The following is a 17,099-nucleotide window of genomic DNA, read 5'->3' on the forward strand; positions in this document are numbered from 1 at the left end:
GCTGATCTCCTTCAGAATGGACTGGTTGGATCTCCTTGCAGTCCAAGGGACTCTCAAGAGTCTGCTCCAACACCACAGTTCAAAGGCATCAATTCTTCGGCGCTCATCCTTCTTCACAGTCCAACTCTCACACCCATACATGACCACAGATTTAGTGCCTTCTATAATGTCAGACACTGTTCTGAATGCCGGAAATATAGCAGTAAACACGGTAGACATTCTCAGGGACAGAGACAGACAAGAAACAAACAAATAATATAACTTCGATGGTGATAGGTAGCAGGAAGACAAATAAGGCAGGATGAAGGAATAGAAGGTGACTGGTGAGCAAGAAGGGCCTCTCCGATGAAGTGACATTTGAGCCAAGTCCTGAGTGAATTATGAAGAATATCTAGGGAAGAAGATGCCAATAAGAGGAAGCAACAAGTGGAGAGGTCTGAGTCGGAGTATGCTTGAGGGAAATTCAGAGTACATTTGAAATGGAAACAGCGAGGGTGGTATGGTGGGAAATTAGGGCAGAGATGTGGCTGCGGGCTCTCCATGCAGGGCTCTGTGAGCTTCAGCAACCCCTCTGGAGTTTCAATGTGAGGAGACACAATTGGTAGGTTTGAGTAGAGCAGGAACATGGCCATATTTCCTCATTTAAAGGATCACTCTGACTGCTGAGGGGAGACCTGAAGAGAGGTGAGCTTGTGAGAAAGGAAACCAGGAAGGACGCTGATGCAACAGACCAGGGAGGGTAGGTGCTGAGTCTGGAATGGAACTTGAAGGTGGAGTCAGAAGGGCTTGCTGACAGGATGCAGGATAGACTGAGAAGATCACACGCTTGGGGTTTGAGAAATTGCGGGAAGGAGGTACCACGACCTGAGGTGGGAAAGCCGAGGAAGAGCAGATGGGGGCTGAAGGAGGTGGGCGCTTAAGTGCTTGGTATTTTAGTCACATGGGTAGAGCATCGAGGTGGATGTCCCTTTGGCTGTTGGACACATGTGGTTGGATTCCAGGAAAGGCTGAGATGGCAATAACAGAGGACAATGACAGCAGGGTGGCCTGAGCCTTCCATAGCCCAGGTTGGTACCCGATCCTTATTGGCATTTGATTACTCGCCCTGGATAGACTGTGGCCTGTGGCCTCTGGTGCTCCCTCTTACTGAGAGGTGTGAGTCCACATTCTCCCAGCCACCACGCCCTCTGCTCCCAAACATTGCTCTTCACACAGCACAGTGGGGCTATGCTTGGGGTAGGGGTTATATACCTTGGTTGAAGAGTTGTTGTTTGGAATTTAACTTAAAACAGACTCCTCCTTTTGAGAAGTGCTCATTAAGCACTTTTTGTATAATATCTGATGTGAGCTTTGCCAGGCCTTGTAAATACAATGCTGCTGGCAGAGCAGGATGTAGAGCAGAAGCCCGTGGGTTAAACAGTCACATGGTACAGCCAGAAACAGGTAGTGGTAGAGGACCCAAGGTACAGGGTTGAGCAAATGAGAAGGTACCACCCTCTCTGGGAGTGTCAGAAAGGAAGGTTCCCAATTCTTTGCCACCTGGTGGCTCAGATGGTAAAGAATCTGTCTGCAATGCCGGAGACCTGGGTTTGATCCCTGAGTCAGGGAAGATACCTTGGAGAAAGGAATGGCTACCCACTCCAGTATTTCTGCCTGGAGAATTCCATGGACAGAGGAATCTGGCAGGCTCCCCTGCAAGGGGTCGCACAAGAGTTGGACATGACTGAGCAAATAACACTTTCACTTTCCAATGAACAGCACAGTCTGTCCACTCTTGAATCTTGTGACTGTGTTGAGTGAAAGAATGAGACAAAAGTAAGACTATAAGCATTCTGAAGCTCGGTTTTAAAAGGCCTCTGGCTTCCATATTGTTTGCTGGAATGCCAGACATTGTGCAGGAGGGACAAGCCATCCTTGTTGGTCTTCTTTTATTCCAGTAAGTTTTGGGGTGGCTGGTACACAGCAAATAACTGGAATGGGGCATCAAACAGAAGGCAGCTCCACTGGGTCTTACAGGATGAGCTCACCGGATGGACACAATGGAGAGACACCTATCAGGTGGAAGGGGCAACCAGTGCAAAGGCACACGGGCCGCCTGAGTCCGGTGTCTTCAGGGAACTGCCATCCCTGGTACTCAGCCGGAGCGCAGGCTGGCAGGAAGATGAGGCTCAAGCAACTAGATAACTGGGGGTCTTCCATGCGTGGCAAAGACCTCATCATGTTTGAGCCCATTTTGGTTCATCTAGACATGGCACTATTTCACAAATCTTGGTGGTTTGTTCATGCCATGACAGCTTTTTCATAAAATTAATTGTTATGTAACACTTCAGACGTTATCTATTATACAGAAACTAAAGAAGCACCCTATTTCCTATGTCACTGACCACAAGCTTTGAATTTTGCTGTTTTAACATGTTAATCACGAGGCAACTTCTTGCCCTTGAGTGTCCATTATGTTGCCCCCCAAAAGTCTGCAGGTGTCTGCCTTCTGGAATGGTATCACTTCCAGGGGACAGAGTGGGTGGGCCTGGGGGTCTCCTAGAGGAAGAGTTAAATCTCTGTGCCCTCAGAATACCTCCACTACATTTTTCCTGAATTGCCATCTCCTTTTACTTTTCACTGGGAACAAAAGCCCCTTTCCCTTGCTGGGAAGGAGCATCCCCATTCTGTATTCTTGTTGAGGCAATTTTAGAAGTACCTCGCTCTGTGCTGCTGGATGTTGTAGTGCGTTTCCATAACACATTTAAAGTCTCACTCCTTAAAACTGTCACGTCTGGAGAGCCCTAGAGAAGTCAGCAAGGACACAGGCGTGATCACTCTCTCCTGCCCTTAGTATTACAGGCAGCTATCAATTCCAGCTCATTTAGGCTGATCCAATCCCAGCATCAAAAGCCATTTCCATATTATTACACCAAACTGGAAATTACAGAGGCTGTGTATGCCTCTGCAAAGTCTCCAATTTAGGCTTATAACTTAGCACTAGGTTATTAGTGACATGCATCATTATCTCAAGATACATTCTATCTGCAAAATTTTGTTCTCAAATCCTTTGGAAGATTTCGGCTGTGCCGCTCAGATTCTCGGTTAGGCAGGCTGCACTGTTCACGTTAATGAGCTCTTAACATAGGCTTCAAAATTAATTTTTGATCATTGATTCCTGGCATTAACAGCCCCCCGAGCCCTTCTAGTGTAGAGAAACATCACAGAGAGAGGCCACAGAGTGAGTTAGTGGGCAAGCCGGAGTCAGAGGGACTGGGCTTTAATTAAGTGTGAGCCGCAGAGTGTCCCTTTGGAAGCTACAACCATGAGCTGACAAGAAAAACGAGAATCTCACCTCTCTCTTTCTTTTCAGTCTGGATAAAGCTTGTTTTGGTCAAATAATTCAATTTAGGAAAAACCAAATATTCAAGTTCAGGAATGATACATGCAACCAGTTCAATTGTTTTGACTGCATTATCGGATCAAAAAAGTAAACAGAAAGGTTCGACAATTTACCTGGTCCAAAACATTTAACTGCTCGATCCAGAAAATCTCTAAGGTCTTTGCCTACTGTAGGATTCTATTATTTTATCATTTTGTGGGTGAAATTGGTTGAATTTAGAGACCAGAATTTCTAATAGATAGCTTGAATTGCTGAAGTGAGAGAATCTAGAGAAATAAATGCCTTTGCCTTATTTTATGGCTAAACTGCAAGTGTGTGGTTTCAAGTCACATTTCCTGAATGTGAGCATCAGACTAGACAGTTTCATGTACATTATCTCATTTAATTCTCATCACAGGCCTGGCAGGTAAAAATCATGATGCCCATTTTAGTGTTAGGTCATTGAGTCTTAATGAAGGGGAGTTAGGCTAAACCCTGCGAGTTTTAAGAAATTGCAGTGAGGTTTTTAATTTGGGTAAAGTTTCTCAAAGGCTGATATCTTGACCAGGTGCATCAACCTCGTCTGGGAACTTGTTACAAATCTAACCCTGGGCTTCAGCTCAGATGCACTGTCAGGACTCAGGAGTTAGCTCTAGCATCAGGTTTCACTAAAGCCCTCCAGATGACTCTGACGCACACTCTCACATCTGAGAACAATCTGCTCAAGGGCAAACTACGACAAAGGTTCAGGAATGCAGATGTTTCTATTTTAAGAAAAAGCTATGTATATCGAAATCTGAAATTAGAAAATATTAACTGGGATACACTGATGATGTTATAAGGACTGCTTACTTTTTAAGAAGCATGCACCACAGGTTTTAATTAGGAATACTCCCCTAAAGTATTTAAAATGAGATTCAGTCTGCAAATCTTTAATGTAGAAACATTTTCTTCTCAGGAATTCAGTTTATTTTTGTTTTTATTTACATTATTTAATATAGTAATTTACTTAAATTGCACTATTTAAAGATAATGAGAAGCACAGACACTCAAGTTTGTTCTAGACTCTGCTGCTTCCATCATCTGCATCGGCGCCAGGCACAGAACAGGTACTCAATATTTGTAAATGAACGTACGCGTGCACGCTCAGTCACTCAGAAGTGTTCAACTCTTTGCGACCCCATGGACTGTAGCCCACCAGGCATCTCTCTCCATGGAATTTTCCGGGCAAGAATATTGGAGTGAGTTGCCATTTCCTCCTCCAGGGGGTCTTCCTCACCCAGGGATCAAACCTGTGTCTCCTATATTAGCACTGAGCCATCTGGGAAGTACAAATGAATGTACCAGAGCCCTGTTATAAGCAAGTCCTGTGTGTGTGTGTATGTGTGTGTAATGTCAGTGTTAACAATGATAATCTAGTAGGAGAGATAACAAGTAAATCACAGGATAAAGCACATGCAGCAAGAGCTAAGTGATGAGTCAGATCATTAAGCATGGATAGAAGTAGTGAGGATGTTTGACAAGACTTCCTGGAGAGGTGGGACCTGACTTGGAGTAGGATTTTTATGGGTGAAGAATTATGAAAGGCATTTGAGGTTTTGAAAAAGACCTAAACACGTCAGGAAGATGATAAAGTGCAGGGCATTTTCAGACTTCATGGATTAGAGAGATGTGCTGAGGACAAGACGGGGTTTGAGTTCAAGGCTATGGAGTGAATAGTTTATCCTAAGAGGCTGTGAATGGAGTGGTGAAATAACAAAGGTGTTATCCCATGAAAACTATCCTTTAAGCAGACAGAATTTAAATTAATAAGAGGTTCAACACTTGAATCCAACTACAAGGCATACCTTGGGGATGTTGCCAGTTTGGGTCCAGACCATTGCAATAAAGAGAATATCACAATAAAGCATCGCCGAATTTTTTGGTTTCACAGTGCATACAAAAGTTATGTTTACACTACACTGCGGTCTATTAACTGTGCAATAGCATTGTGTCCAAAAAAAAAATGTATATACCTTAATTAAAAATATTTTACTGCTAAAAAATGCTAACCATCATCTGAACCTTCTGGGAGTTATAATTTTTTTTCAATAGTAACATCAAAGATCACTGATCACAGATCATCATAACACACATGATCATAATGAAAAAATCTGAAATATTGTTAAGAATCACCAACATTGGACACAGAGACTCAAAAATGAGCAGATGCTGTTGGAAAAATGGTGCTGATGGACTTGCTTGTTGTCACAAACCTTCAATTTGTAAAAAATGCAGTATCTGGAAAAAGCAATAGAGTGAAGTGCAGTAAAATGAAGAATACCTACATAGAAATCCTAACATCTTGTACATTATGATGCTAGAACTCTGATAGGCAAGTTTGTCTTTTGTTTAGTCACTCAGTTGTGTCCAACTCTTTGCGACCCCATGGACTGCAGCCTGTCAGGTTCCTCTATCCAAGGGGATTTTCAGGCAAGAATACTGGAGCAGGTTGCTAGTCCCGCACCCCCCTCACTCTCTCCCCACCCCGTTCCCCCCTCCCTTGCCCCAAGGGGATCTTCCCAACCCAGGGATTGAACCCAGGTCTCCTGCAAGTCTCCTGTATTGCAGGTGGATTCTGTACTGCTGAGCCACCAGGAAAGCCTGCTATGCAAGTATATGCACATATCTGGCTCCCCAGGTGGTGCTGGTGGTAAAGAATCCCCCAGGCCAATGCAGGAGTAGCAACAGACGTGGCTTTGATCTCTGGGTTGGGAAGATCCCCTGCAGGAGGAAATGGCAACCCACTCCAGTATTCTTGCCTGGAAAATGGAGAGAGGAGCCTGGCAGGCTATAGTCCACGGGGCCACAACGAGCTGGACACAAAAAAGCACACATGCACATATTATCAACTCACATTATGCCTTTGTTCTCCTTTTGCCATCTTCTAGTCATGGTCTATCTACGAGCTTAAGAGAAGCAATTAAGTATGCAGAGAGAAAATGAGTCAGCAATATGCTCATAAGCGGCACTTATAAAAATGCATAAAGACAGTAATAATACTTAACACAGCTACTGGTTCAAGCCTTTCAGCCAAGATTAGCTGAGTGGTTGGTATTACTTTAATTTTTCACTACTATTAGCATTCTCTTTGTTGACATGGTTGCAAATGCAAGCTTCACATTCAGGTATGTGCCACATTCAAAAATTTAAGGGCCTTGTATTCAGTGCCTTGGAGAGCTTATAGAGGAAGTTTTGGTGAGACCCCCCAGCTGAAAATTTCCCGAAAAATCTGGAAAGGTGGAACTGGAGCTTGAAAATATCAAGTTATCACCATCATGGACCATCACCCCTTTAGACTCTTCCTACACTTTACAATTTGCCAACTATTTTCATGTTCATTAGCTCAAACTTCGATTTCCACATTAAGTCTGGAGAGTGAATTCTATTAGACCCATTTTAGAGATAGGAAAATTAGGAGCAGTGCTGTCCAATAAAAACATAATGTGAGCCACATATGTAATTAAAACATCTCTGGTAGCCACATTAGAAAAGGAAAAAGAAACAGTTTTAATCAATTCTAATAATATAGTTTATTTAACACAACATGTCCAAAATACTATCATCCCAACAGGTAATCAATATGAAAATGATCAAAGAGATAATTCACATTCTTTTCTCATTTGTTTGGTACTCTTTGAAATCTGGTATCTTACACTCACAAGACACGTCAATTTAGACTAACCACATTCAAGTGCTCAACACCACAGGTGGTCTAGTCACTTCTGATTCAGATAGCTCAAGTCTATGGCTGGCTGGCTCAGGGTGAGAATGTAAATCAGGACCCCAAGCAGAACAGTAAGAACAGTGCCCACAACTCAGGGAACCATACAGGCAATTAGAAAGACCTTTGCTCCTGACCGGATGCTTGTAGCGAGAATCACTATAAAAACGAAACAAATCAGCCAAAAGGAAAATGAGTTTGTGCCATTCAATCCAAGTGTGTTCCAGTGTCGCAAATACTTAATTTTTTTAAAATGTTAGGACAAGTGTGGGAAAGAAACAGTTTGAGCCCTTTCCAGCAAAATGCCTGCAACAGAGAAGTCAGAGAGGCTGTGCTTCTTGCAACCCTGAAAACACAACCAGAACCCACGTTATTTCCAACCTTTTCAGAGTGTGCTTGTATTTCAGGGGACAGAATCTGACTAATGGAGAGGGATTTAAGTATTTGTGGTAACATCCTTGAATAGGCAAGTTTCGAGTCAACCTAGTGCTATCTGCCTTTGATTAGAGGCAGCCCTCACTGACTCAATGACACAGGTATGTGATTGTTTGTGAAAATATGTTGTACACATTAAAATGAAAATTTACATGAAAATATGTATATATTCAGATTGAATGAAAAATGATATATATCTGATTGTCAGAACTTAGTTATCATTTAATTGGAACTGATTTGAGGTATGAAGCTTTTATTATCAATATATTAATGCAGATATTTAAATTATTCAGAAAGAGATTCTCCCAAGAGCTTTATTTGGAACTCTTTATCGGAACCAATATCTTTCGAAGCTTAAAGGAAGGTTGACCCAGGGACCCAGATGAAGTGAAAGTCCTTGATCCTACATGGCGCCATGAGAAATGCACCAGATTGCTGAGACATTTTGATGGTTTGTTACTCATACTACATTCCTGACCTAGGTTATTTTCACTTTTACCTTCATGTGGCTTCCAGAACAATTGTGAATGTATTAAAATATATATCTACAAAAGAGAATACAGATGCCCTTGGGGGAAAGATGCTCAGGAAAGATAAAGTCAGTAAGAGATGAAAAAAGAGCTGATTGTTGGAAAACTCATACTTTCAAGTACCAATGTATTATTTTCATCCATCCCCTATCAGCAGTTTATGTATTCATTTTTCTTTTAAAAAAATCCTAGTTAAGGTAAATCTTAACCTGAGGTTTTAGTGCAGTCATCCTGATACTTGCAGGCCTTTGATAAATTTAAAAAGAGAGAGAATTAATAGATCCTGTGCTCAGGAAAAAAAAAAAATCATTTACACACAAACTCTTACACCTAAGTTAAAAAGTACTTCAGTGCTCGAATCCCTCCATTGCCCTTCCCAAGTCTAGACGGAACTCTAGATGTAGAAGTCCTGCTTTCAAGTCACTTACTATAACATGCTGTTCTGGATCTGTTTGGCAGAATGAGAACCACTGATCAGAATGCATTTAGTTTTGACTGCTTGCGTTCCCAATTATGAATTGTAATTACACAGGATGTAAACATGAGTTTAAGTGGTTGTAAAGCTGCTCCAATACTTGTCACGCTATTAATTTAATAAACTAAATATTTAGCTAGAGTATTCATAATTAGGATCAACTAGCTGAAGGATTCTTGCAAATGTCATCATCTTATATTTGGACCCGCTTTTTCTTCCAAAGGGAGAGAAAAAGAGACAAAGAGTGATGATGCTAATCTCTTGCCTTTAGGTGTTTATCACACCATGAAAGCCAAAACAATTACTCAGGGCTTCACGGGGTAGGCATGACTGGTAAACAGCAAAATGCTATTTCCTTGGAGAATGTTTTCTTGCCGTGTTTCACACGGGTAGATTTTCCCCACAGGAGCGGCCCCTCCTTCAGAGCAAAACACAAACGAACAGAAATGACATTATGTTCTTGCCTGCCTGGGGCAAAAAGACTCACCTATTCTTAACAGGACTTCAGGTGTGTGATTTTCTGCCATTTTCCTTCTTTTATTAGATTAGAATGACTTACCCCAGTAAGAGCAAAGCTGCAATGCGGTGTCATCAGGGCAGGGCTCCTGGAGGAGACACACCACGGTACACTATGTCTTTAACATAACTTGACACATTCTCACCACGCAGGAATTTTCACATCTATTCCGACAGATGTAGGAGGGATAATAATTATTTTTTTCTCTTTTTCAGTCAGGTCCTTTTATCCACAGAATTCAAAGTTCACTAATTAAATAATATTTAAAAGCAATGCCTCTGAAAAAAATGAGACCAGGTTAAGAAAATAATAATATTTTTACGTCCAATTCTCTGCAGTTTGCTCCAGTCAGCCTAGCTAGATCTTTAGTGTTAACATAATTAGGTCTTGCAGAATAATGGCCCATTTTACCAGCTATCATTCCAGGTTAATAAAAACATCACATAATTTGAAATGTTACTACTCCATTTTAATTCAATCATCAATTAAAAAGAGCTCTTGGGTGATGAGAGAAGGCAGAGAGGGGATTCCAGCATTTGTTAAATGCTCAATTGTAGTCTAAACAACTTAAAAATTATTTGTCTTCTTGGTAGACTTGTTTCAGAACCTATTCTAAAAATGTGTTGGGGTTAGAAATTTTTCTGCCATAATGGATCTTAAATAACCGCATTTTTCAAGATTAATGTAAGTTTTTCACAGATGTTATTTTCTCCTTTCTAGTTAAATGTAATAACATTATTTATACAAGGGATATGCGTATTGCTTAGTTATTTTATTCTTCAGATGCAAGATGAAGACGGTAACATGTGTGAGTCACACCTTACCAGGTGTTGAAGAGTAAAAATTCTTCATGTTCCCAAGATTGTTGGTAACAATCCAAAGTATGATAGTTGGCATTCTTAATTCTTTCTGACATCATATTATGCTTATATACAGTTTATGCTGAGAATTCACTGGCAAATTTTTTGGTAATTAAAGAGAAAAACTATTTTTAGTGTAAAATAGTGAAAGTAAGATAAAAGTGAAAAACTCTTCCACACGGAAATGATCAGAACTGTCAGAATATTTGTGCCAAATGGACATTTGATATTTCTTGGAAAGAAAATTGATTAGAATCTAGTCCTGATTTCCTGAGGCAAAGAAAGAATTGTTCACAACCACACATTTGGATCCAAACTCAAGGGGTGTTCCTTATCTATATTTCTCATTCCTATATGCCATTATGGCTGTCCAATTAGACTTTCTGAAAAATGAATCCTAGAGTTTTACTCACTTATTCAGATTGTTCTCAGATGCAGCTTAGGTTCTGCCACCATTGCCATCCTTACTGATAAAGGCTGAGATTTGAAACAGTGGGTATGAAATTCTAGTTCAGATTTCTGAAGCTAAAGCTTTAAATTGTACATGAACAGAATTCAGTGCATAACAAGGATATAGAACAGGTAGTTCAAAGTTCCCACACATTCTATGTAACCCTGTGAGCAGATAAACTGTTAAATAAGTATCATATCTAGTAATTAACAACAGGTGATGGGCAACAACCCATTTCCCACATAGCACAGAGCATCCCATCTCAGAATATGGGGTCCTTACTTCCCAGTAATACTGGATAATTGATGGCAAAGTGTGAAGATGATGAGACAAAAAATTTCAAGGTTTCCTCACAGCTGCCCCTAGTCCATCCAAACCTTCCTACATTCAACAAGACCACAGGTTGGAGAAAAAGGGAAGTGGAGCATTAACTATAGGAATTGAACTGTGACCAGTATGCCTTCTCCATTGGCTTCCCAGGTGGTGCTAGTGGTAAAGAGCCTGCCTGCCAAAGCAGGAGATTCCGGTTCGATCTCCGGGTCGGAAAGATCCACTGGAGGAGGGCATGGCAACCCAGTCTAGTATTCTTGACTAGAGAATCCCATGGACAGAGGAGCCTGGCAGACTACAGTCCATAGGGTTGCAAAGAGTCAGGCACAACTGAAGTGACTTTACACACATGCCTTCTCCCAACCTGTACCTGGGTGAATGATTCGTGCTAACTTGGTCATCTGACTCAAGGGCACCTCATGCAGTGTTCATCTCTAGGCAGACCCACTAGGCAGGGGCTGGACAAAAGTACCGATGGAAGCCCACATACCATATTTCTAAATATTTAAAAATTACACATCAAGCTAACATAGTGTTACTTAACCCTACGTTCCATTCTGTTGCTTTAACATGAATACTGTCATAACAACTGGAAACCCAGGTATAGGTCTGGAATATTCAGGCTGCTCAGAGTTCTGTACCAGACCGACACCCTGAGATACCCTACTCTCTCTCTCCCACCCCTTAGTCCCTTCTTTTCTATCCCTGAGCTCTGGTTTTCACTACAAGGAGCATCTTCTCAATCATGTGTGGATTCCCCAGTATAACTCCTAGGCCCAAGTCACTAATCTATCTATAATACATATTCACTCTTTGCCTCCTCTTGTACTCGAGGATGTACACTCATGATGCTGCTTGCCTTCAGGAGTTTAGACCCCAGAAGAAGTGTATACACCCTAAAAGTGGGTGGAGGACACATAGGTAGGGAATTCTAGGTTCCTGGCTATGAAGACAAAGTGGGAGGAGAGTCAGAATGGGCCCCACTAAGTAAGTGCCCCCTCTTCTAGGACTGAAACTCCCCCTCTAGGCTGTGTACAGGGTCAGAAACCAATCACTCCTACATCATTACAGGGCAATCTAATTCCTTTCCCATAAATACCAACACTTTATATATTTGAAAAGTGAAGAAATGTTAATTGCTCAGTCGTGTCCGACTCTTTGCAACCCCATGCACTGTAGCCTGCAAGGCTCCTCTGTCCATGAAATTCTCCAGGTAAGAATACTGGAATGGGTAGCCATTCCCTTCTCCAGGGGATATTCCCAACCTAAGGATCGAACCTGGGTCTCCTGCATTGCAGGCAGATTCTTTACCCTCTAAGCCACCAGGGAAGCCCTTTCTATATAGTGGAACCTCGGGACAAAGATTTCTTTGAAATTTTATATTCATCAAAGGAGTTGATGGAAGAAATTGTGTTTGCACTTTGTAGTAAAGTTGACCAACTCATATATAACACTATATTAACCAACCCTAAGGGTTAATCCAAGTAAAGACAAAGCAAGAATTAGGGCCTTAAATATGTAAACAACTTAGTTCCCACTTTTTACCCCAATTCTGTCCTTAGCCATAACATTGTAGATGGAACCAGCTTTGCAAGAATGCTAGAAAACAGCAGATAAATAAAATCCACCGAGTTGGGGTTTCATCAAAGTAATATACTCTTTAGAAGAATTTGAGAATCCAGATTAAAAAGAACATTTCATTTCCATTTGTTATATACCTAAAAGTGAATTTATTAAAAGCAGATCACATCACTTCAGGAAATTCAGAAAACTATATCTAAATACACTGAATGCAATATATTCCTCATCAATTTAGATTCTTATAGCTTCATAAAGATAAAATGCAGATGAATTGATTTAGATCAGGCCTTCATTAAATTTTAGAATTAGCTTTTGGAAAACTGTGTATTGAAATGTTCAGTCTGATTCCTGAGCAGGTGACAAAGCCATGAGTGGATAATGATAAAGTGCATCACTGCTGGAAATAACATAGTCTGCCTTTGGTTTGTGCTAATAAACTATAAGACAACTTAAACTTCATTTTTAATATTAGAAATCCACCTCATTATAAGTAATCTCAAACTCTGTATGTTATCGGCATATTCACGTGTAGTCTTTGGTGAGCTTGAAATATAATTTGCTGTTTATGCTTCTAATGTAAATCTCCAATTTCTGGCTGGCCACTCCGGCACTAAGCCAGAGCTCTAATTTATTTCCATCTTTCCTTATTTCTTACATCAAAAGAGACTGTGGGTTTGAATAACAAACATTCAATCGACTTAGACGTGGGGTGGCAGGCAGCACAGGCACTACCTGTTTACCTTTTATTGCCTTCTTTGAATTGGCTTTTCTGGGAACAAAACCAATAAGACATGCTGTTCCTTCATCTAGTTTTCACCAAGGATATTTATCAGAAGACATCCCCCTCCCCCGGTTCAGCAAGAAGCAGTGGCAGGGTGAAGAATTCAGACTGGAAGTAGGCGTCCAACCTAACACCATCATAGATTATTGCTCTACCAAGTCATGCAGGACTTCACTGTCCTTCAGACTCTGGCTTGGGCTGATAATTGTTTTTGACTCCAGGAGATGCTGTCGCTAACACATTTGTAACCTGTAGGACAACAGTGTGGTGGGAATGGAATACACACTGCTTTAGTCACTTTGGAACTTTGCACTGGTTCTTCCCTCCTCTCCCCACCTTGCTGTCTTGCACAGTAATTGGCCTAATAAAAGGCAGAAACAAGAATTTATTACACCTTGGGCGGTACTTAAAACAAACTTTATTCTCAAGAACAGCAGTTATGTCTAGTTGCTGCTGGGTATTTTGATATTTCCTATAAATACTTAGTCTGAATATATTCAAAGTCAAATTGCTAATCACTCAATTTCCCTGCGACTTTCCTGGTTCCCCAGGTTTTCTCTTATGATACTCCATGTAAACACTGTAATTGGAAAGATACATAGATCAGCATCTCTAGAGTCACATGATCACATCAATCTGTGAAAATAGCATGACTTAAAAATAAAAGTCTCTTAGTACTCTGCCAACAGGCTTTGGCATAATCTTGGCAATCACTTAGATTTTTTTTTTTTTTGCTGTTATAATTTTTCCCAAGTGGAAATAGTCTCATATTTTGCAGAAGTTGTCCAAGCTAAAGAACATCAATCCATCTTCCTGGGTACTAAATTCGTCAGCTGAGTGTATTCGGTCCACATAGGAATCAGTAAAGTGAGTGTGAAACTGCTCGGTGGCTGCTCCTTTCATCTTAAGAAATTGCAATACGAATTCCTGAAATCGTTTATGCAGGAATTTTTATTCTTTAAATCTTCTAGTGTTAAAGCAACAAGAAAACACTTAGAATGTCCTTTGGTGGAATCTTATTACACTTGTTAATATATGTAAACTGATATTCTTTGATGCCAGCAAGTTTGTTGCCCTTACAGAGAAATCTCTGCACAATGAAACAAAACAGAACGGAAAGAGGACAAAATAAATGTCAGTCTTTGCTGATTCGAATTAGATACATTAACAGATTGTCTGGTAACACAAATTGGCAAGAATACAAAAAATCTACATATTACAGTATTCCAAGAAAAATAACTTCATTTGAATACAAAAGGATAGATACACTTTCTTTTTTCCTGTAGCCACTCTTGGGGACAGTGGATGTGTGCTGGCACTGGGATGACTCAGTGCTGCTAAGATACACAGGATATGACTGGCTGGAGCTTTTGGAGGGGGCTGTTACACGTGTGCATTACTCACATCAGACAAAGAAATCTTTCAACCAAGGGTTACAGAGCAACGGTTCACTAAAGCACAGGTTGGAAGGGGGTTCAGGGGCTGAAGCAGGCCAATATGGCAGCTTGTAACAGACTTCCTTAGACCCACCAAGCACTGCCAGCAAAGGATGCTTCTATTTGGTTGGTCCACACACAGGGCCAGGTGGTGCTGGGGCACACCACGTGCCAGTAGCAAATGTTTTTAGGTTGGTTGATTTGTTGTTGCTGTTGTTCTTTCCTTTTGGGGGGCTGTCACAGCCTTTCCGATGGGTGGTAAGCTCTGCAGCTGGCAATGTGATTCGCAGTGATAATATCAACAGCTGCCAACTCCTCTGGGAGTCAGAAATTAACAGTCTTGACTCAGGTGTGCTGTCCACGGCTGATAAATATGGCTTAGTTCAGTTAGGCCTTCTTTGTACACTGTGTTTGAGTGGGAGTGTCTGAGAGCGGGTTTCCTATGTTAGTAGCAAATGCTGGGGCTGTGTTTGCTTCCCCAGAGCACGGCCCGTCTGGTGGCTGGGTGCGCCGCCTAGATGCCCAGGGGGCCGGCTGTCCCCAGCAGAGCGGCCAGCAGCGACAGCAGCGCGGGGGAGCCGCGCGGGGGCGCGCCCTGGCCGGAGTCGGGGCCGCAGCTGCCCGCCTCCTCGCACCGCAGCTTCTCGCACAGGATGCCCGTGTACGCGGCTGGGCACAGGCAGCGCACGTTGTTGTGGCACGTCCCTCCGTTCTGGCAGTGCAGGAGCTCGTTGTCGCAGACATTCGCTGCAGAACGAGGGAGGGGGGCGCGGGGAGGAGAAGCAGAATCAATTTAAGTTCATCTGGTACATCATGTTTTCAGCTTAAAAAAAAAATCTCTATCGATCTTGTGCTCCCCCCTCCCCTCCGCAAACTAAGCATGTGACTCCGATTTCCAAACAAATGTAGTTTGCTGCCTTTGTTTTAATCATATCAATCCTTTCCATATAGATTTATTTTTTGCTGCAGTCTTGGATATTATCATTGTCCATTTCAGACTATCAAGTACAAAGAAATGTGATACTCCGGGTTTGGCAGTATCTTCTCTTCACGGAACTGGGACCTGTTGTGACCTCCAGGGCTGTTCAAGGATAGTGCCTCATACAAGAATGCAGGGCTTTGGAGCCAGATGAATGGAATTAAAATGCAAAGCAGTACTGATAAAATGACCAAGAACTTCTAAGGGGTGGGCCATTCTCTCTGCGGGTGATTCCAGCGCTGCATGCAGGAAGTCGGGAGCCAGCGGCAAGCAAGAGGAGGGAGGGTGGGGCAGGGGGCAGGCAGCATGCTCCAGGCAAGGTGGCAGCCAGATCCGAGGAGAGAAAGCTTTTCATGGGAGGAGTGTGAGGAAGAGCACTGCATTTGTGCCTAATAGCCTATTAGGATATTTATCGCTTTGTAAATATAGGAAGTAGAATCCAAGGTTACCTTGATTTCCAGGGATAATAATAAATGCAATGGTGAAACCCTGATTATCAAAATTTCACTATGTCCATCAATTAATAAAATCAGTTTGAATAAATAAAGCAAGCAATTTCAGATACTAAAATTCATTCACAGTCCCTGTCATGTAACTTGCATCTCTAATAATTTATTTCTTCAAAGATCAAGTTTTCCTTATTATTCCATGTCTCCTGTTCCTTTAGATAATCAAGGTTTCACTGATTTAGCAGAATGATAAATAGAACACAGGGAAATGAAAACAACACCAAAGAGGAAAAGAGCTAAGAACACTTCCCAGCAACATATGCCACTTAAGCACTTACTATATGGAACCACTCTGGAATGGGGAGGGGGGTGGCGCAGAGCAGAAAAAGTAGCTTCTTATAAATTATAACATTCTTCATCTTTAAAAAATGTCATAGTCAAATTTCCCCAATTTAACACACACGCACACGCATATTCATACTATCAAGTGTAAAGTATTTTAAAAAAATAACCCTCTTCTTCCAGTAATAATTCAATAGAGAATATTGCCTTGTCCATTAATCATGTTCAATAGTTACATCACTGGCAAAAGAAGCTTCTTAAATGTAAACATGCTAATACTCTGTGTGCAAATGAGCTGAAAGAAGATGGTGGTGGATGCTCAGGAGTTAATAAAAATGTGCCCTAAATAGGGCCCTATCTTCCCACCTTTCACAACAATTCCTTGGAGGCCTCTATCATATGGATTGGTATAATTTTCAAGTGTACCCCCACGTGCTATCTGTAAATGTTAGAAGTGACTATTAAGGCCTACTAAATCCTTCAGGCTCACAATATTGATATACAAGGTAGTGTTTCAAGGGTTCTAATGATTATGTAAGCTACTTCTCATCGGGTGACTTAGAAACCATAAATATTAGACCCAAATTATAGTATTTTATGAGCCTTGGTTTAAAAAAAAAGTCAAGATCTGTAGCTCTGAGGCAAAATCTACAAGACTAGAGTGGTTAAACTCATGGTCAAAACTGACAAAACCCCACTTTTTTTTTTTTTTTGGTTGTTAATTTGGAAAGCATACATAGGGTTTCAGAATTTTGTTTTGCTTACGTTTCAGGAACTATCTGTTTAATTGGGGCAACATGGAATAAACA

At 41.4% G+C, this 17,099-nt stretch overlaps 1 protein-coding gene across 8 annotated transcripts in view; it reads right to left on the bottom strand.

The window, feature by feature from the left end:
* Window positions 1-13,484: 13,484 nt before the first annotated feature.
* Window positions 13,485-17,099, bottom strand: part of NTNG1 (netrin G1) — a 370,195-nt gene continuing 366,580 nt past the window's right edge. For all 8 annotated transcript variants that reach the window (XM_061411010.1, XM_061411016.1, XM_061411013.1 and 5 more), the window contains one exon: window positions 13,485-15,267. In XM_061411010.1, the coding sequence (XP_061266994.1) occupies window positions 15,035-15,267 (233 nt within the window). In that variant the 3' untranslated portion in view covers window positions 13,485-15,034. The remainder of the gene's footprint in view (window positions 15,268-17,099) is intronic.

The sequence above is a fragment of the Bos javanicus genome, chromosome 3 (assembly GCF_032452875.1).
Source record: "Bos javanicus breed banteng chromosome 3, ARS-OSU_banteng_1.0, whole genome shotgun sequence".
Taxonomy (NCBI): Eukaryota; Metazoa; Chordata; class Mammalia; order Artiodactyla; family Bovidae; genus Bos; species Bos javanicus.